This window comes from Choloepus didactylus, chromosome 4 (genome assembly GCF_015220235.1).
Source record: "Choloepus didactylus isolate mChoDid1 chromosome 4, mChoDid1.pri, whole genome shotgun sequence".
Lineage (NCBI taxonomy): Eukaryota > Metazoa > Chordata > Mammalia > Pilosa > Megalonychidae > Choloepus > Choloepus didactylus.
The window spans coordinates 38,740,314-38,762,342 of NC_051310.1; the positions used below are offsets into that span (position 1 = coordinate 38,740,314).

Sequence of the window (22,029 nt, forward strand, 5' to 3'; positions counted from 1 at the left end):
GTATTAAGATTAATTTCACCTATTTGTCTTTACTCTTGAAAAACCTAGCTATTAGAAAAGTTTTATTTATATTTGTGGCTTGCATTGTATTTCTACTGGACAGCAGTGATTTAGACAGAAGCTTGTAAAGAATCTCTCTTTAAAGGAAACTGCACAGCTTACCACTCCTCAAACTTCCTATTGCCTATTCAAAAAGGGTTTACCTTTCTATCTACAAAGTAGTATGAAATCCTTTGCATGAATCCAGTGTACAGTTTGTTTCGGATGTTTAGGGAATATTTTCTAAATGCAAATAGTTACCTATCTCAATTACAGTCATAAGTTCTTTCGTTTGATACCTAACCAAAACAGCTTTCAAAGACTACATCCTTGAGAAGAGGTTTCAGATCTAGGTTACCTCTGTTGGGGTTTCTGCCCCCTGAGTCTGGGGAACTACCAACCTCCCTAGTCTCGAGTTTTCATATAGGCTTGACACCCAAGAAGTTCTGGAAAGCCGTATGTCAGGAGCAAGGGCTACAAAGACCCCACTTCCCTTTGCATGCGAGGGAGGCAGCACAGCAGATGGGTTAACAGACTGGCTCTAGAATCAGACTTACTGCATTAGAAGCTAAACTCTGCTCAGCACTAGCCAGGAGACCTTAGATATGTTACCCTATCTCCCTGTGCTTAAATTTCCTCATGTGAAAATGGGGATAAAAACAGTAGCTAGCTCACAGATTAAATAGGTAACACATGTAAGGCCTAGAAAAGTGCCAGTTTTATAATAAGAACTCAACAAATTCAGCTATTGTGATGAATACATGGATGGTGGCAGTTATAGCTGGGGTAGTAGTCCAAAGTAACTGTTAGTTGTTTTGTTTCCTGAGCTACGCTGGCTTATTATTAACCTGCATAACCCCTAGAATTGGATGGTTATGGACCTCACAACCTGATACCAGTCTGTACTGGCCACTTTCTGTGGCAGGGGCTATGTTACTTCAAAAACAAATATTCCAAATCAACAAAACCTAACTTTTCAAATTTTAGGGATGGAAAGACATGCTGAAATCTCCTATTTTGAAAGGATAGATTCATATTGGAAGCATCTTTAAAATCCTTGAATATCCTTTTGGCTCTATGCCATATCAACCCAGCAATACACATCCTCATCCTCTTGAACACCATCCCCTCCAATTTTCCTGCAAATGCCTCTGCAGAAAGATGCCTGGATTCTGACACTCATGAGAAAAGGTCAACAGGTGACTGAAACAATTTCAACAACCTTAATAAGGCAGAAAAATGCCTCAAAAAGCAGTCAGGAATGTGAGACTGAATTAAGCAAAGGTTTTGGGCTTTTTAACTAATAATAACGGTTGAAAAAATGAACTTCTCTTCCCTATTTATGATGACCATTCTTCTCTATTCTTACCATACCAAAAGCAAAATATAATTAGCAGTGTAATTAGTTAGTTGGTGACCAGATGGTATGGATGAGGGGCACCACCTAAGGGGGAAGTGCACATGGAAACGACAGGTGTCTAACCAACTTGTCTGCGGAATGTCAGTGCCATCGGGTTACGTCATTGTGTGAATGTGGCCATCCGTGTGAGCAACAAAGGCAAAATTAAACAGTAACAGACTTCCCACTGCCATTTGAAAGAGCAAAGCTGGATGGGGTGGCCAACGCTCATTTAGCCACTGCGGTTGCATCAATACCTGTAACAGACACTGTCAGTGCAGGGATTGTGAACCCTGACAATGACGAAAACATGCTGAAAGTGGGAACGGATGTTTTTCGGGCTGAATGGCTCTGCTCCAGGTTCTTGGAAAACTATTGTTACAATATCATTTCCAATGTGTCGCTTGCGTAGGAGCTAAAAAGAAAAGAAAGCAAAACAAAACAAATAAACAACATAAATGATAATGCTCTGCTTCTCCCACCCGTCAAGTCCTGTATGCAACTGTATTTAAAATATTCATTGCTAATCAGTGCACAATAGGGTAAATAATCTATACTGCTATTTTCAATATTTTAGCCTGTCTTATTTCCTACAAGGAAGAATATAGAAATTAATATTCTGAAATTTGCATAAAATATATAGCTTATTCAAACGGATCCAACCAGTATCTGGCATATTACACCAAGCCCCAGCATCTCCAAATCTTCAGTCTCCATAACAACAGCTTTGTTCCATTTCCACATAAGGAAGAAACTTGCCATAGGGAAGATTTTTAGAGATGAATATGGCTCAAATAATTACAACGCAATTTATGTTCTGGTTTAATTGGCTTCATTTAAAGAGAATATGGCTAAGGCATTTTCTGATATACTTTTTGTGGCACCAGCTGGTAATGAAGAAATTAATAACAGTCCAGAATGTTTTAACAATTTAAAAGCAGGTTAAATTTCAAGTTTAGATGGCTTTTTTAATTACTGTAAAAGCTGCTTAAGAAGACCACCCCTGCTATTCTACATTAAATGGTGTTTGGGGCTGGTGGCCTTCCAACTCAGGCACCCCCAAATCATCCTAGGCTAGTGTCATTTCAGAAGACATTTATTAGCTAGTTTAATTCAACAGCATGAAGAAAATATGTATTTCTCATATTTATTATATGGAAGTTTTCAAAATAAAGAAAACTCAAAGTAGTGTATGTGTGTGTATATATATAAACTGTTTATTTATATAATTATATATACATAAACTACCCACTAGAACTAAATGTGCATTGATAAAGTTTTGTTACTGTTTAAAATTACCTGGTGATATTAAGATAGGCAAATTACCCACTAGTAAAATCAATGATCTAGTATTGGTTGTCAGCTGGAAAAAACAGTAACTTTTTAGATTAGGGTTGAGAATTGGGAGTTAGAATGTTCGAAAAACATACTTTTAATCTTAGGAATTTTTAAGCATCCCAAATTAAATTCTAATAAGGAGGTTTATGTTATTTCCAAAAAGGATATGAATCGGATGCTACTGAAATGAAGGCCAGTCTGTACTGATTACTATACAGAATATACTGACAATCAAAGATGGCTCTCCTAATCAAGTTATTGGACACACTGAAAAAAAATACTATTTGTCTATTACATGCTCTTACAGAAACGTCATTGGTTTCCCTGTAATACCGTATTTCTTAAAATATGGTTTAATATGTAATATTAATGTTTTATTAAAGGACCCAAATAGAAACAAGTCCATCTACCCATTTCATACTATATATAATGAAAAATAGTATGTAAAAACAAATTCCTGCAAAAAAGATTTAAAAGATTTTCTTTCAGTATTTTCCAAGTATAAAGTAATCTATAGAGAAAAAAATTAATCCTTTAGCTAGCAAATGCAAATTTCTTAATATGTAGCAGTACTAATCACTGTCATTCTGATTTAGCACCATGTAACATTTTTGCCTCATTTGGATCCTCAAATTAAATAATTCAGATATCTGTCCATTTAAATGCCAACTTACTCTGCCCAGCCCTTCAAACCATTTAAATAGAAATAAACAATTAATAAAATCACTTTACTAAGTTTTTTACCCCCACAAATCTCATCTCTCTTCTGAGTGATCAAGTAGAATAAGCCTTTATGTCCCCTTTAAAGATCATACTTTTAACATTCTTAAATTTTTTGCTTATACTGACTTGGTCAGAGTAAGAGGTCTGGTATATTTTTCTTAGCATGATATTTTTCTCTCAGAGAAATCTGGAACTTGGAATTTGCATAAAACTAATCTTAAACATAGTTCAGATCAGAGAAATTATCTTGTAACAGGTTTATTTCAAATTTATAGTTGATTCATTGTTTTGGTTCATATTTATGATTGCTTTGGTAATCATGAAAGGGAGATTGTTGTTACCTAGATTTGTGATTTAATGAAACCTAAAGTGATGAAGTGTTAGATTAGATCAATGTTTGGTTAAATTCTGTGAAAGAGGATGTGATTCATTCTGCACCTGGTGTGTGTTATGTTAGTAAAACAATTGACAATAACAAAATCTATATCCATTTTAAGGTCAAGTAAAACTACACTGCTCATGTTTACAACAGCTATTGAAAAGAGAGCTTCCTAGCTCTCTGGTTCTTGTCAATTTCAGTTTGGTATCATTTATTTTGAAATATATTTTTAAAAATAACGAACTATTACATACTTTAAAGTGATACTGCCAGTTTCCATGTTGCTCAGTAGCAATCTGTCATTTGTTAGTTTCTACACCTTACTATCTCACTATATTTCAGTAACAGGCATTGTTCTTTTAGATCATTTTAGAAGAAACTCTGTGTATGGTTAGGTATGTTCATTGCTATCTCCTAATGAACATATTATTCTGAATGCTATTGACATTTATTTTGATTTCTCTCCAAGTTTGTATACTAAACCTCCTTTGAAATCTGAAATGACACAAATACTTTTCCTGCTTTTGTACAATGGCCCCTTGAGATGAAACTTCACCCACTCATATATGTTCTTTGCAACCCTGCAGAGTCATCTAATCACCATGATTTCAACTTGTTCTCTTCAGATTTCATGAAAACCTCAATCTCCGTGGGTGAAAAGCAAATGATTAATTCACAAAGTCATCCAGCTGGCTGTTAACCTAGAATTTGTGTCTCTTCATTTGTTTTCGGCTCATTTGCTATTCCTTACTTCCACAAAGTACAAAGCTTCCCGCTGCTGTGACAGGTGCAACATTAAATTCTGGTTTAAGATTTTACAAACTTGCCACTTAGGCTTCTGGGGGAAATGAAACACAGATAAGACAAGTATCTCTTACCTGTTGCTTATTGTTAGGTGTGTATGGAAGCATGGTAGAAACATGGAACATAATTTCATAATCTTTGTATGTTGTATACAGAGAATGGGTTCCAGTGGAGTCAGCTTCAGTTAAAAAGAAAAATAACAATGAGAAGATTATAAAAATAGATCAAGTAACTCATATTTATTTCATCAGGAACTAATTATCTGTAAAAATTACAGCTCTCAAAATAGTATTTAATAGTGTAAGATTTACATAAGATTTAGTGGTGGATCTAATAACTACTCTAATTTTGAAGTAGTTATGAGCATATTTCAAGATATCTGCAACAAAAGATAACATGATATGAAAGTATCTGTAATTTCCATTGGTGACAAAATCATAGGGAGAGCTGATACTTCTGTGGTTTGTTGCCTATATTCACAGTTGAAGGAAATTCTAAATTTCACTTAGGAGGTCAGTGAAAATAAAGATAAAATTATTCCCTGTTTGAGTTCACAGTCCCCTGAATTCTATCCACAGACACCAAGTTAAAAACCCCGTTTCTAGTATTTCTGATTCAAGCAAGAGAACTGTTTTGTTCTTTACAAACAGATGGTTATTTAATGACCGTAACAATGAAGAACAAAGGTATTACAGCAATGCTCAAGTTTTTAAGGCTTGAGTATCTTCTGCATTCACCTTCTTTAAGCAAAAAAAAGCACCTTTACTCTCTTAAACATTAACAAAGTTTCAGAATTAAAGTGCCCACAAATATCTGGAAACCAGAGAGAGTATTATAAACTGCTCAGTGCAGTGGGAAGTATCTGTTTGGACACAAAGTACCTGGACTTAAAGGTTGCAATGCGAAGAGAAGAGCATTCATTCTGAGTAAACTCAAGTCTCCACCAACCGTACTTTTGAGGCTCAAAACACACTTCACTGTACATTAGAGAATGATGTTGCAAAGCAAAACTTCTGACATACCAAAAGATAGCAAATAAAAGTTTAGCATGCCCAGCATTCCTTGGGAGCTAGTTTAAAAAGCAGATTTCCTTGCCCCACCCCCAGAAAACTGCTCAGTGGGTATGGGGTTGGGTCTAGAAATCTATTTTTAATAAATGCCCGAGGTGACTCTAAAGCAGTAGCTCTACTCCCTTAGGTATTGCTCCAAGAATAGCCCACAGTCATGGCTTGCAGACAAATTTGTAAAAATGTTCTAGAGCCCTGAGTTTCAGACTTTGAGTTTGTTGGAGAATCTTAATTTTTAAACCAACACAAATGCAAAGGTTTACAACCAAGCTGAATATAGAATGAAGCCTGAACTATTTTTTTTTAAATTGCAAAAATATGTATGAACATGTTACTTCACTGCTTAAGAAAAATATCTTTTAAATTTTAACGACTACTACCCTAAAAAACTATATATTACCAAAAAGAGTACTCAGTTGAACTATTCAGGACAGGTCTTGAGTATGGAGAACTCACCTATTGTTAAGGATGCTTGCTATAAATATCTGTAGCAGTGATTAGCACAATTTTAAAACTTTAAAATGAATGTGTCAGGTTTGACATGTACTTACATGTGCTTTGAGTCAATTTTAAGCAGTTAATGAACTAGAAAAAGACTGTCATTCCATATTCATTTAACATTTTGCTTTATCACTGTCAGAGAGGCAAACTGATGTGGAAGAAAACCCTGAAGATAATTTGTTTTTCTACTTCTAGCCTTTTCTCTCTTTCTTTTGCATGCCTTATTTCCTGACCAGTCTTTTCCTGGGGACCTCTAGAAACCCCAAACATTTGCTGATAAAATTTTAAACAGTTTGAAAACAGTTTCAAAATTTTTGTTTTAGAGTTGAAACTAGGGCCTAAATAATGACATATTCTATGCAGCATTAATTTGGAAAATTTTAACAGTTCTTAAACATGCCATGGGTTTACAGCCACTGTGGTCAAATAACCTTATCTTAATCTTATTTTCAACAAGTCCTACTATTTAAATAACAGTGACTACATTTCCCCAGAGCAGAGTTTTATCAGAATGACAATTACAAAGAACTAAAAGATCTTCATGGCCATCAAACAGGCAGAATAGAGCATGTTCCCAGAGCACGGCTCTCCGAGAGCTTTCATGGTCACTAATATACAATGAGGGGACCATTGAATGCTTTAGTGTTAAAAAATTACAGCAAACTTTCTTTTCCAATTGTCCCTACAAAGGTTTAGCAACCCTATTATGTACATAATAATTCTAGGATTTTGAATTCCTTTCTTCTCAGCTTTTGTCTGCTTGAGGAGAATATATATTAAGCAATTTCTAAAAGAAAATATGCTTGTGGAAGAGAGACAGAAAGAATATAATACAACTTCATATCTATACAAAGCTTTAAAACTTAAAAAAAAAATTCACTTGTGACATGAGTCATCTTGACATCATGTGCTTTTCCTCCAAATCAACCTACCTGTTAGTAATATATATACAATTAATAAGATCAGTCCTCTATGCTAAATCATAGAAAGTAGAATTTCAGATACTCAAAGTAGACAGTAATAAAAAGGCACTGAATAACTGAGGAATGATAAGAATACTCTTCTTAGCTGCTTTGAAAAAGTATGGATAAAAGTTAATAAGCTACATTAACCATTTCTATTTGAAGATGGTTTGAACCAGTTAAGTTGGTAAAAGCAGTTTCAGATATGGTCATGGTTATAAACATCCTTTACTTCTCTTCTGGCTCAGCTCTTGGATTTTGTGTAGTTTAAAGCTGGAATGATAAAGGTGTTAATTTGAATCAGGAGAAAGTAATTAGACTTGTATAAAAATGGGCAAAGGACAGTTTTCCAAAGATAAACAAATGGACAGGAAAAGATGCTGAACATCATTATTTATTAAGGAAATGAAAATCAAAAACAGGAGAGACCACTTCACACCCACCAGGATGGCTCTAATTAAACAAACAAACAAACAAACAGAAAATAACAAGTATTGGTGAGGACGTGGATAAACCAGAACCCTCATACATTGCTGGGGGTGAAGTAAAAGGGTGCAGCCAGTGTGGAAAACAGCTTGGTGGTTTCTCCATAACTTAAAACATAAAGTTACCATATGACCCAGCAATTCTACACCTAGATATATACCCCAACAGAATTGAAAACAGGCCTTTAAACAAAAATTTGTACACGAATGTTCACAGCAGCAGTATTCACAATAGCCAAAGGGTGGAAACCACCCAGTGTCCATCAACTGATGAATGGATAACAAAATGTGGCATATCCGTACAAAGGAGTATTACTCAGCTATAGAAATGAATGAAGTGCTCAGACATGCTACAAAGTGGATAAATCGTGAAAACATGCTAAGCACAAAATGTCAACTACAAAAGGCCACACATGATTCCATTTACAGGAACCATCCCAAACAGGCAAATCTATGGTGACAAAAGCCAGGAGCTGGACAGGAGGGGAAAATGGAGAATGATTGCTTAGTAGTTATGGGGTTTATTTTTCAGGTAATGAAAATATTCTGGAACTATACAGTGGTGATGTTTGCACATTATGAATGTACGAAATGCCACTGAATTGCACATTTTAAAGTGGTAAAAATGGTGGATTTTACATTATATTATGAATTTTACCACTGTGGTAGTTTGGAACTGTTATGTAAAAGACTCCTTTTTTTTTTTTTTTTTTTTTTTTAATTCAGTTTTATTGAAATATATTCACAAACCATACAGTCATCCATGGTATACAATCAACTGTTCACAGTATGATCATATAGTTATGCGTTCATCACCACAATCTATTTCTGAACATTTTCCTTACATCAGAAAGAATCAGAATAAGAATAAAAAATAAAAGTGAAAAAAGAATACCCAAACCATCCCCCCATCCCACCCTATTTGTCATTTAGTTTTTACTCCCATTTTCCTACTGATTTTTTTTCAATTTTTTAACTTTGTTTATCAAAAAATTAAAAACAAACAGGCAAACAACAACCAAAAAAACCCCACAACATTTCAAACAAAGCAATGGATTAAGGAAAACAAATAACCTAAAATAACTACTTTGCTTCCAATATGTTCCTACCATACCCCAAGAAAATTAATAAACCATGTCCAAACAGAGGAGTAAGAAAAACAAATAATCTAAAATAACTACATTGCTTCCAACATGTTCCTTCCATACCCCAAGAAAATTAACAACCCCTAAGAAAACAAAGGAATAAGAGAAAAAAAAAACCTAAAATAACTCTATTGCTTCCAACTTGATCTTACTATATCCAAGAAAGTTTACAAACCATAATCATTCCTGAGCATTCCCATAACATTGAGATTACCCTCCATAGTTTATCTGTTCTTATTAGATTATCATTCCCCCTCCACTAATTGGTATCTCTAGGTCCCCTACATTCTACAGTATAAAACATTGTACATTTTTCACAGAATTCACATTAGTGGTAACATACAATATCTCTCTTTTTGTGCCTGGCTTATTTTGCTCAGCATTATGTCTTTTTTTTTTTTTTTTAATCTTCATTTTATTGAGATATATTCGTATACCACGCAGTCATACAAAACAAATCGTACTTTCGATTGTTCACAGTACCATTACATAGTTGTACATTCATCACCCAAATCAATCCCTGACACCTTCATTAGCACACACACAAGAATAACAAGAATAATACTTAGAGTGAAAAAGAGCAATTGAAGTAAAAAAGAACACTGGGTACCTTTGTCTGTTTGTTTCCTTCCCCTATTTTTCTACTCATCCATCCATAAACTAGACAAAGGGGAGTGTGGTCCTTATGGCTTTCCCAATTCCCTTGTCACCCCTCATAAGCTACATTTTTATACAACTGTCTTCGAGATTCATGGGTTCTGGGTTGTAGTTTGATAGTTTCAGGTATCCACCACCAGCTACCCCAATTCTTTAGAACCTAAAAAGGGCTGTCTAAAGTGTGCGTAAGAGTGCCCACCAGAGTGACCTCTCGGCTCCTTTTGGATTCTCTCTGCCATTGAAGCTTATTTCATTTCCTTTCACATCCCCCTTTTGGTCAAGAAGATGTTCTCCGTCCCACGATGCCAGGTCTACATTCCTCCCCGGGAGTCATATTCCACGTTGCCAGGGAGATTCACTCCCCTGGGTGTCTGATCCCACGTAGGGGGGAGGGCAGTGATTTCACCTTTCAAGTTGGCTTAGCTAGAGAGACAGGGCCACATCTGAGCAACAAAGAGGCATTCGGGAGGAGGCTCTTAGGCACAACCATAGGGAGGCCTAGCCTCTCTTTTGCAGCAACCGTCTTCCCAATGGTAAAACCTGTGGTAGAGGGCTGAACCCATCAAACCACCAAAGACTGTCCTTTTAATCCCTTCTTGTGGGTGCAACCTTTTGATGAGGTTGTTTTAACTGACATGTGACCCAGCCCATTCAAGGTGGGTCTTCATCCTTCACTGGAGTCCTCTGTGAGAGGATAAAAGACAGAGACATTTGGAGAGAGCTGATAGAGAGAAACACCCCAGAGATGCTAAGAGAGATCCCACAGATGCTCAGAGAAAAAGCCATTGGAATCAGAAGCTGAAAGCAACAAAATCCGGGAGCAAAGGACCAGCAGATGCCAGCTATATGCCTTGCTATCTGACAGAGGAACCCCAGATGCCAGCAGCCTTTCTTCAGAGAAGGTATCCTCTTGTTGATGCCTTAATTTGGACATTTTCACAGACTTAGAATTGTAACTTATAACTTAATAAATCCCCATTGTTAAAAGCCAATCCATTTCTGGTATACTGATCTGGCAGCTTTAGCAAACCAAAACAACCACAATGAAAGAGAGAGAGAAAAAAAAAGTAATTAGACTTGTAACTATTTCCTGGTCACTAAAGGATGTTTGAAAAGCTAGATGAAGGAAAACAAGCCTATGCAATTTGATCTTTGTGAAGTTCCTAATCTTAAATATTCACAAACATGAGGAGAATGAAGAAAGCTTAAGCTCAGTTTATTCAAGTCCTCACCATTGTAGAACAATGCAAGGCAAAATCACAGATAGGCTGTGGATCAGATTCTTATACATAGTTTCAAAAAATAGTCAGCTGGCTGCTGGGAACCACCCACTTAAGCTTCTGATAGTGGGATCAGATAGAAAAGAGTCAGATAGGGAAGGATATAACTTCTACACAACTTTGACTCAGGTCTGAGAATGCAAAAGCTTCAGGTGCACAGCTGGACACAGGTATTCATGAGTGGAACCCCGACGTATTCAAGACGAGGAATGCTTCTGCCTTTGTAGTACTATTTCACTCACTAACAAATTAAGTATTTGGCGAAAAATAGTTATTTAAGTCAAGAATTCTACCTGCTGTAGCATATTTCATATTTACATATTTTTTAATGTAACTTTAGCCATTTAGGAGGTCAAGCCACTTCTATGAGGTCAGGGTCAAGAAGGATGGTTGCCATGAAAATTGTCGATATCCTTAAATAGGGCCGTTTATATTTTTAACTTTCTTTGCCAATTACATCTCAGGAACACTCAAAGGAAAATCCTTAACACTATATCATAGTTCAAAGGTAAGAAAGTAAAAACAGAATCCCTTTTTTCATTCATCAGTCTCTAGAAATCCAAATAGCTCTTTACATGTCCAAAGAATCCAAGCAATGCTAGCTTCCTCTCTTTCCATATTAAAGTTTAAATATTCCAAATAAAGAAGATTTTTTTTTCTTTATGCAAAGTCCTACACCTCTTCTAAGGCTCTGAATCTTACAACACTGATGAAACATGGGGGAAACAATGAACAGTCACAATATTAGTGCAAATTAATGAAGGCAGAGCTTTAAAGGAATGCTTTATAAGGAGCTTCTAAGTCTCTTTGGCAAACAAACCTCAGTCAGGAAATAATTTCCCAAATAATAATCCATGTGCACAGCTTAACATGAGGGTGGTCTCTGGCTTTCAAATAACCAACTGCTGGGTGGGAGCTTTATTTTTGTATTTATTGTAGTGTGAAGAGATGGTAATTACTCAGAGGTTGTGTTATCCAAACAAGGAAACAAATAGAGGGGAAAAAATTCACTACTGAAAATTTTCTCATTACAGAATCATTCTAACCTACGGCATATTTGTAGCTTGTGTGTTTGCTAGAAGTCCTTTTTTTCTGAGAGAGGAAAATGGATTTTGTACAGTAAATTGGGAAAAAAGGAGGCATGACTTGATGGTTCCATCAAACCTTCCTTCCCTGACCCTCTCCTTCCTTGAAGAAAATAACAAGAAACTGAATATAATCACAATACAGGACAAGTAGAGCTGTCTCGGGAGATGGTTTGGGTATTTTTATCCCACAAGACCTTGAGAGAGGGGAAGGCATGACCCAAAGATGGGGCTCTGGCTTCACTGTGCTAAATTCTACATTTATTCTTTCTTTAACACTTCATTAACCAGACCACTGAGATCTGTTTTATCTTCCTAATGCTTACTAACAGTGTAACTTTGGGCATATTAAGCCAATTAGGTAAAATGTGGATAATCAATAATTAGCATAGTTTGCGGGGATTAAGTGAGGAGACATACATGAAAAACGGCTGCGACTTCTGTTTCTAGCAATAACAGAGTACTTCGTAAAGGACCTGCTCTCCAATTGCAAACAACTAGAAAACTAGACAAAATATATGAAACAACCATTTTTAGATACCGGACAACAAGCAGCATTGCACAGTGATCCCTGAAAAAAAGGACTCAAACAAGGTAAACTCTACAATCATTCTGGCTTTCTGCCTGGAGTCATTTTTTGGACATTGATATTGGAAGGAGGAAGCTGGCTGAGAAGGGTAGTCTTGCCAAGATAGACTGGAGTTTAGGAAGGCTGAGGTGGCTTATATTTCTGGGTATAATAAACAGGAGGAAACTACAGAGCAAAAGAGGTCCAGAAATCTGCATGGAGGTCCCCTGAGTATTGGGCTGAATACTAAGCTAAACACACACAGAATGAGATTTCCAAATCATGCAAAGAAAAATTATTAGGGAAAGAACAATTATGAGGAAACTGTAAGCCATATAACTCCCACAGCTCATACAGTGTTGGAAGACAGTCAAGTTCTGACCAGCCAAAGTAGACTGAGTTTGTTGAATATGTGGACATTTAGACACAAGAAAAGTCATGATTTAGTATGGCTAAATTATCTAGAGAATAAAGGCTACTCTAGGTATGCCTTAATAAAGCTTAAAAACAAGACTCATGAAGATCAAGCTGTTTTATAAGTAACTTAACTGTTTGTCAAAACAAAACAACATTTTTAAAAGAAGACTACAAAATTCAGACATGACAATGAAACATTCATAATGTACAATATCCAATCAAAAATAACCACAAATGTGAAGAAGCAGTAAAATGTAATCCAGGAGCAGGAGAAAATCAGTTAAAAGAAGGAAAATCAAAAATAATAGAGAAGAAAGAATTAGCAGATGAAGATTTTTAAAGAGCTATTATAAACATGCTTGAAGATTTAAAGGAAAACATCAACCTAAAGAGGAAAAAATAGAAGACATAAAAAAGAGAACCTAATGCAAATTCTGTCCCTAAAAATGACAATATCTGAATTGGAAATTTCATTGGATCAGATTAACAGAAAAATAAGACACAGTGGAGGAAAAAAAAAAAGGCCACACACAGAACCTGAAATCATAACAGAAATTATCCAAACTGAGGCACAGAGAATATACAAGGTGAAAGAAAAAGTGAATGGAGTCTCATTAACCTGTGGAACACTAGTAAGTGATCTACAATGTGTATAATTTGAAACTCAGAAAGAAAGGAGGGGGTCAGGAAAAAAAATAAAGAAATAATGACAAATAATATTTTAATTTGATGAAAGCTACAAACCCATAGCAGTAGAGGTCCAGAAATCTGCATGGAGGCCCCCTTGAGTATTGGGCTGAATCCTAAGCATTTTAAACACACACAGAGTGAGATTTCCAAAAGGTAGGCAAAGAATAACTATTAGGAAAAGAGATACCTGTAAGTGTCACATGAAGAAGGAATAATCTTTTGGTAGTATTTGTTCTGGAAGGCATTTTCTCTTTTTAAGCATCATACTGAAAGAAAGTGTTTCTTTACACAAAATAAAGTTTGATGAAATGTGGTACGATTATCTTATAGCACACAGGCCAAAATTCTCTGTGGGTGTGTCAAGGTCAGGAAGAGGTGGCTCAGGGTGTGAAGTGGCTAATTGTTGCCCTTTTCTGGGGCCAGTCATTGTTTAATACCAGTTTAAATGAAGCTACAGGACCCCCTCTACTCTTTGTCCCTCTCATCTTAGTATAAGAGGGAGTTTTATATTCTGCGGTCTTTGGGGATTTAGAATGGAGACATTTTCTACTTTTTGTTCACTTTAGGAAAACTGATACTCTGAAAGGACAAAAAAGGAAACTGTGAATTCTTCTCAGGAGACATGCTTCGGAAGATTACAAAAGCCTTAAAGGAGTGGGGTTTAGTGGAAAGGGAATGCTTGCCTCCCTGCTGAATGTATCGTGTAATAGTAAAACAGTGCAGTTGATGAGTTTGCTAATCCAGGCTCATCCACCTCTTATCTTCACACTTGGGATATTGGGGCAAAGTGTGCACAAAAATGTGCTTATTTTGCTTATTCCACTGCCTTACTTAATGAGCCTCACTGGTTAACTAGATCCTTGCTATATATTTGTCACATTGCCCTTCATCACTAAAAGGTGGATGGGAATGTGCAAATACACAAATAATATGCAACCTCATCAATTCCCAATCTAACCATCAATTTACAGAATCAGTGTGTTTGTTACATTCTTTTCCCAGACCCTTTCAATAGTCCTCTGTAGTGATGACAATCTATATAACATGAGAAATTGGGACAAGATGAATGGATTGTACAGGAGGAATATCAGATTATCAGAGTAAAAAACAGAATTTAAGGGCATACAGAAACTTAACATTTTATCCAGTTGCAAGCAGAATATAGGATGCTAAAATAATATTTTAGAGGCTAGGCTATTTATGGGTTTTAATAGTCTCTCTTGTATGTCATTTCCAAGTTGGCAACAGTAAAACCATAGCAACAGGAAATTCTTCCCTGCAGTGGAGTTTATGAATGCTTTACTGTTTTCATGACTCAACTCCTTATTTAATTTCCTGCACAGAAAATCAGAGAGATTACTACAGACAGCAATACAGATGTGCTAATCCAAAGAACCTCTCAAAGAAAAACAGGTCACAGGTGTCTATGGGTAGATTTTGAGGTAAAATTTAAAATTGCCTCCACATAGACTCACAGCAGAAGTCAACATACTCTAACCAAAATAGATGCTTGAACACTTAACTATTTTATTAAAGACTTGGGGAATGGGAGTAGACACCCCTGTATGCTCATGCTCCAAAGCTAAACAGATTAGTTCATTATTGTGTTTTTAATCAGCACATTTTATGAGCCAAACTAGTATCAGAGCTATAAAGTCCATTTTCTTAGGGATTAAGGTAGGCTTATGATAGTAATAATAGAGAAAAAACAGCCTCCTAGATGTTGAAAGAATACATAAATGAGTAAGAAAACCATACAAGGCTGACTACATAGATAAGCACGAGGATTATGAATTAAATTAATAAGAGCTAAAACTTCTAGAGCTTATAATCATGTGCTACAAGTTACTGGAGTTTTTAACCACCCCACTGTCCAGCTAAATAACATGAATTTTATGTATCACCATCACCACTGCATGACTTGCCTCCACAGATCTACTATATACACTCCTCTGCTAACATTATTTTTAAAATCCAATCCTAGCTACTTTGATTATGGTCTTCAATTGTTCTTGTGCCCATTCTCGAGCTTCCTCTCCCCTATTGCCAGCAGTTTTCTGCAATAAATGGCAATGTTGTCTTACGGGTAACTGAACACATGCACATCAACACAGCAGGAGGAAAATAAGTATACTAGGAGAATATAAGTATTTCTTACTTTTGGTGTCAAGCTGTGCACGATACTTCTCAAATCCTTTGAGTCGAACACGTTCTCCTAACAACTGAAGGAATTCCTCAAAGGCTGGACCGGCTGATTCATTGTTGTACATCTCTTCTTCTGTGCTCTGCCCAGCTTTACAGTACATGATGCCTACTTTCTGCTGATAGTTCAGCTGTGAAGGCAAGCAGTACAATATATATGAATATAGGCAGATCCACTTTAATGTTATTAAGTCCTGTAAGGAAGGGTACATGCCAGAAGATGGCTAACAAACGGCCAACATCTCTTGAAATCTTTGTTTTAATTCTTCAGTCTCTGTTCCCAAAAATATAGTGGGGCAAGCATCTATAATCTTCATGAATTAAGAGAAAATGCCAGAAAAATAAATTAAAATTTTCCATAAGCCAAGATCATTTGAATCTATAGATGCTGATACTTTAGGGAATTTCTGTTAATACATTACAAAATACAAAGTGAGGCTATACAAAACAGCCTGACAACAAAAGGAATTTCTTTTTCAATGATCTCTCCCCCTCCCCCTTTTAAAAAGGGAGGCCTCTAAGGATTTAAAAACAGAGGTCCTCTTTACAAAAGATACTTTAAAATTGTTTTTCACTAAAAAATTCGTTAATATCCTTGGGGGGGGGGACGACTGGAAAAGACTTATCTCCCACTACCGTTTCATCAATATATTATATTATAAACCTTGGTATATCTTTGTTAGAGCATTGACAATCCAGTTACAGAAACTTCTTTTTCAAATAATATTTTTCTAAAAGTTAAGTGTCTTGACAGATACTTTAAAACTGATTTTGAATTGGCAAATCAAGTATAGGCTAATATTCCTTCCTTAGACATAGGGAAAATGAAGCATTCAGGAGATTTAACTATCATATCGCATTAATCAAAACATTTATTCATCATTGAGAAACCTAGCTATTCTGCGAACAAAATTTAAGGTGGTACTGGACATTTAACAAGAAATGAGTTTTCAATATAAAAACTTCAAATTTTACTTCTTCAGTGAAATCAACATGATTCATATTACATAATTATATTCCCAGAGTGGCACTGCATTGCATCAATCAATTTTCATCTAATAAAAGGAAAGGGGGAAGAGGCAGAATTTTAACAGTTAACATGTACTGAATCCCTACTAAATGCCAATTTCTGTGTTCAGTATCTAACATACATTAGCCCCTTATCCTCACAACAGCCCATGAGGCAGATATTACCCCAGTTTGACAGATAAGCAGAGGCCAGAGTATGGAAAAGAAAGTAATTAGCCCAGTAGAGAGAGACACAAGATCACTGATTATCAGTCCTGTGATTTGGCCCTATTAAATAGCACCAGCACTCAAACAAGGCTTGTCTAGCTATATTTCTATTACTGCAACACATGTCCATAACCCCTTATTTGCAACTGTGAATTTGTAATGTGAAAATTAAACATTAAGCAAACATTTGGCAGCAAAATCTGATATGAGGCTGACATTAATACTTTTTATTCATTCTTCTTTCTGTGAATATTCTTTTTTTTTTTTTTTTTTTTTTGCTGCATCAATATTAACATGTTTGACTGCAGGATGCTGTCCCAGATCCCAATAGGAATATTACTATATGGTATAGGTACTATATTACCTTTCTAAAATCTGAAACACATCTGCCCCTTTCATTTTATATAAGGGGCTCTGAACCTGAACTACCTTTCTCAGCTTTCAGAATAGTAATAACACAGAAAATGTGTCAAGGGGAAGAGCCCCTTGCTTGCCTTTCCCTCCTCCATTGCAGCCTGCCTAGTTGACAAGGAAGCTCAACAGCTCCGGGAGCTCTCCTATAATAGCTTAGACTCGACTCCACCTACACCCAGGAGTAGAAAATTAGACTCGACCCCACCTACACCCAAGAGTAGAAAGTGAATTTCCAAGTTGGAAACATGCAAATCACAGACACACTTCTACTGGAATATTTTTAAAATCGCATACAACCTTACATAGTTTCTATTTCATTTTAATTATTAACAGAAACACATTTGGGACTTACTTCATTTTTGTATAACACACAGAGGAAAAACAAATCAGGGTAAAACCTACTTCACGCTGCTGATATTTAACCCCTTTCTCAGTCGGCCCCTGCTTAATGCCTGAATGTAGTTAATGCTTTGAGGGGAACTCCCACAGGTAGACAGATTTCATCTTTAAAATTGAGCCAGGTACCCTATGAGTCTCAACAAAGAAAAAAGTAGTGAGAGGCTCTACGTCTATTAGAAAAGAAGTTCTTAATGCAGCCAGATCCCAGAACTGAGAATCAGTTATCTTATCCTCTCCCTTTAGGGAGAGCCATTAAAGGAATAAAGCAATCTGGAGAGAGGAAGGAGCTTTGTGCTATTTGTTGTTGGCTCTGTGCCTCCCAGACCAGTCTTCACAGGCAACAATGTTACAATACAAGTCACCCTGTTCAACAGAAAGCATCACAGTGAGACTGGATGTGCGGATGGCTCTTTAAAACTTCTTAGATAAAGGCCTAAGATTTCACTTTGCAACATTCAAAGGGATTCATTTATATAAAAAAGAGAGTTCAACAGGGAGAGAAGATAAGTAACAAGATTTCACAAAACCCACTAGAGAAGCAGAGTCCAAGGACAATGAGATAATGCCCCCTTCTGCAACTGATTTCTAATATCCTCATGAATTCCACCTGTAGAGAGGAGATCACGCTGGCTTTGCTGATTCTGAAAGGAATGTTCCTTTAAGAGGATTAGGAAATTTTTTAGCATGTTAAATTTCCTCTGGTTTGACACTGTGCCAAATGTAGCCTGCTCTATCCTCTAAGATGACAATATGACTGCATCCTTGGCTGCTTTTCCAATTAAATCAAGGTAGGTGGCATTCTCTGAACTCAGGCTCTTAGAATCCTCAGTTAGCAACCATGTTCCCTGCCAGAATATGAGAAGTTGTTAAGGAGTCATCATAAATGTGATAAGGAACATTTCAAGAAAAAGAGCAAATGTAAATGGAGCTTAAACTATGGTTTGGGGGTTTGGGATTGTTATATCCTATTTTTAAAAGCATTTTTTTCTTTGGGACACAAAAACATATTTGAGTGTAATGTTCAAAAATAGTGTTATGATGACACCAAAAGCCGTCCTGAGAACAGATCAGGCTTACCCACAGTTCAGGATTTTGCTTTGGATAATCTTGGGGTCATCTAATAATGCTGTTATAATTTCATGCTTGCATATAAATTGTTCTTATGGAGCACTGATGGCAGTGTTTGGGCACTCAACAGATGTCCGTATTATAAAAAATGATGATGGTCAGTACACAGGACAAAGGCTGTGAGATGAAGGTCTTGAATCTCAACAAAGCAAAATGTCTTTCAACTCCCACCACAAGTGATATGCACTCCCATGATGGGGAACAAATTGTACATAAATTGCTCTTATTTTCATAAAATAGGCACTTTCACATAGAATCAAAGAAACAGACTGCAATCTGACTTACACAGCCCTGAGGTTCTGGGAAAGATGGATGAAAAAGTCAGAGCCCTTCACCAAAAGCAACAGATGTGAAGAACCAAGTTTCACATTTTCATCTCATCTTCCCTGGTGTCACAGTCTTAAATTTTCATCTCATCTTCCCTGGCGTCACAGTCAGGTCACTAGGGGTGGGGTGCGGCATGGAGGTGGGGCGATGGTGTAGGCACAGACCAAAAGAAAACCTCAGTTATTATGTTCTTTTATATTATCTGATTCAATCTAGAAATTTAAAATATTCAACATCCATTTATAGCTGTTAAAAGAAAAGTCTGAAAAAAGCTTCTTTGGTTAGATTGTTTTTAAATTCTCCTAGTTGTGACTACCTCTAACACGTGGCAGAGAGGTGCTTCTCAGGCATGTTATCCTAATAAAGAGTCTGTCCTGTGATCTGAGGCTCACACCAAGGAGTTCACAAGTGACCTGCTCTCTACCATTCGGACTGTGCATCATCAAATTCTTTAGGGAATCCAGGGGGGAAATGATTTGCCCTCTCATCCAGGACAAGACATAATTTACGTAAAAACAAGCACATGTATTCCCCAAATTTTGATTTCAGAGTACAAATATGGGGAAATGATATTGGTGGGGGTAAAAGGGCTGGAAAACAATATATAGGTGCTTGTAGTTCTTGGTCTTCGTTATAGGACTGAAATAACACAATTCCCTTGTTCGCCAAATACAAACACAGATTTCAGTAAAGAAGCATACTTCAGATCACAGGATAGACTCTTTATTAGGATAACTGCTTTTGTTTCTCAAGAATCTTATCATGTACATTGGAAAAATCCACACTATCACATCTAAAGAGATTAGAACCCCTACCCCCACACATACAAAAGACAGTATTACGAAAACTAAGCTATGAGAAGAAACAAAATAGAGATAAGATAAATAAAAGCTCCAAATACCCCCTCCCTCAAAGTATATATAACTGTCCAATACAGCAATCCAATCTTCAGGGGAATGTAAATTAAGATACCATGTACAAATCAAAATCCCTCAAAAACCCCAGAACATGCACAATTTTGATCAAGTCTTTAGAACAACACTGTCCAATAAAAAGTAATACAAGCTATAAATGTGAGATACATGTGATTTTTATTTAACCCAATATATAAAAAATATTTCAAACCTATAATCAATATAAAAATTATTGAGATATCTTGCATTTTCATACTAAGCTATCCAAATCTGTTGTGCTATCTTTCACTTAAAGCACATCTCAATTCAGACTAGCCACATAGCAAGGGCTCGATAGCCACATTTGCACTGGATGCTGGAAAGCAGTGAAACTAGCAGGAAATGCATGTATACTTTTTCTTTACCTTATTAGATTGGGCAAATTATAACTATACAGAACAGAGAAATGAATTAGAAGCCAGAAAAACCCAGATATAAGTCCCAGTTCTGATTCTAACAAGTTGCACTGTATTTCACATCTCTCTGGGTCTAAAATACTTCACATGCAAATAAAGGGATTAGACGAGATATAAATGGATGTGCACAGCCACTATTTGAGAACGCATACAGACTTTAAAAATACGCATTATTTGAAATTCTATGATATACAAGATGGAGTAGAAAACTTTAATGCAACTGATTTCAGAAAATGATAATGGTTAATCCTCAAATCATGCTTTGTCAAATCATGCTTTGTTTATGTACTAGAAACAAATTAAAAGCATAATTTGTCCAGTGGTACTCTGGATATTCTTTTACATCACATTTCAATATTACAAAAAAGCTTAGCTTTTTAAAGACTCAATAATGGCAAACATTCACATTTATTTCTGCAGAATTCTAAATATGTATAATTCCTGCCCTTAATAATATTTTCAAGTTAAGTCCTGCAGTATGTCCACACACAGAAAAGATTCTCATGAGTGAAGTCTGAAACTAATATTTTTAACCAAAATTGGTAGGTTGTTTAAAACTACTTACTGGATCCCATAAAATTCAATAAAGTTGCATGTTGATTAAAAACAAAAGCATGTGTAGAATAAAGACAGAAAATCAGACAAATAAAATATAATGAAATGTCTCTATAGTGAAACAGGCATTTTCCTAGATTTGAATATCCAACTTTCTTAGTTTTGAATTTTTCTTTAAAAAGCATGGAAACATTTCTTGACTGTCTTCCGAACTGGTATAATTTGATGCAGAATTAAAATGCGAGGTTTTAATATATTTGCTTCAGGAAATACAACTGATGCGTACCAGAAAGATTTGTGTGTCTCTGTATAATGACTGTCCTACAGCTCACTTCACCAATCCAGAACTCAATTAATAGTATGAAAACTGGGGAATGGCCAATATTGGTATTAAAATGTCCACACACTAAAGCACATGCATTTTATTCATAGGAGAGTCCCCTGGGCTTACATGCAGAGACCTTCAACAATTTAATTTACATCAGAGTTTCTCAACCTCGGCAATATTGACATTTCAGACTATATAAATTTTGTGGTGGGGGGCTGTCCTATGTGTTGTGGGGTGTTTAGCAGCATCTTTGTCTTCTATCCACTAGAGACCAGGAACACCCACAAGTATGACAACCTTAAGTGTCTCCAGACATTGACAAATGTACTATCCCCATCCCCACCCACAGGGCACTCTCCTATCTGATATTTTGCAATTTCTAGCCTTCTTGGCCTCCCCAGACCCCATCTCAATTTTCTTCAACTCAGGGAGACACCAGGGCTTCACCCACGTGCCCCTACTGCACTGCAACCTGGAAAATGTCTTTGGGCAGTGTTCCAGTTTGCTAATGCTGCCTTATGCAAAATACCAA

The 22,029-nt window shown here is 36.2% G+C and overlaps 1 protein-coding gene across 7 annotated transcripts in view; it reads right to left on the minus strand.

Annotated features, from left to right (window-relative positions):
• SIPA1L1 (signal induced proliferation associated 1 like 1) overlaps positions 1–22,029 on the minus strand; it is a 394,723-nt gene that overhangs the window by 74,701 nt on the left and 297,993 nt on the right. For all 7 annotated transcript variants that reach the window (XM_037832380.1, XM_037832386.1, XM_037832385.1 and 4 more), the window contains 3 exons: positions 15,698–15,872; positions 4,757–4,860; positions 1,696–1,853 (listed from right to left, as the gene is read on the minus strand). In XM_037832380.1, coding sequence (XP_037688308.1) covers positions 1,696–1,853; positions 4,757–4,860; positions 15,698–15,872 — 437 coding nt within the window. The remainder of the gene's footprint in view (positions 1–1,695; positions 1,854–4,756; positions 4,861–15,697; positions 15,873–22,029) is intronic.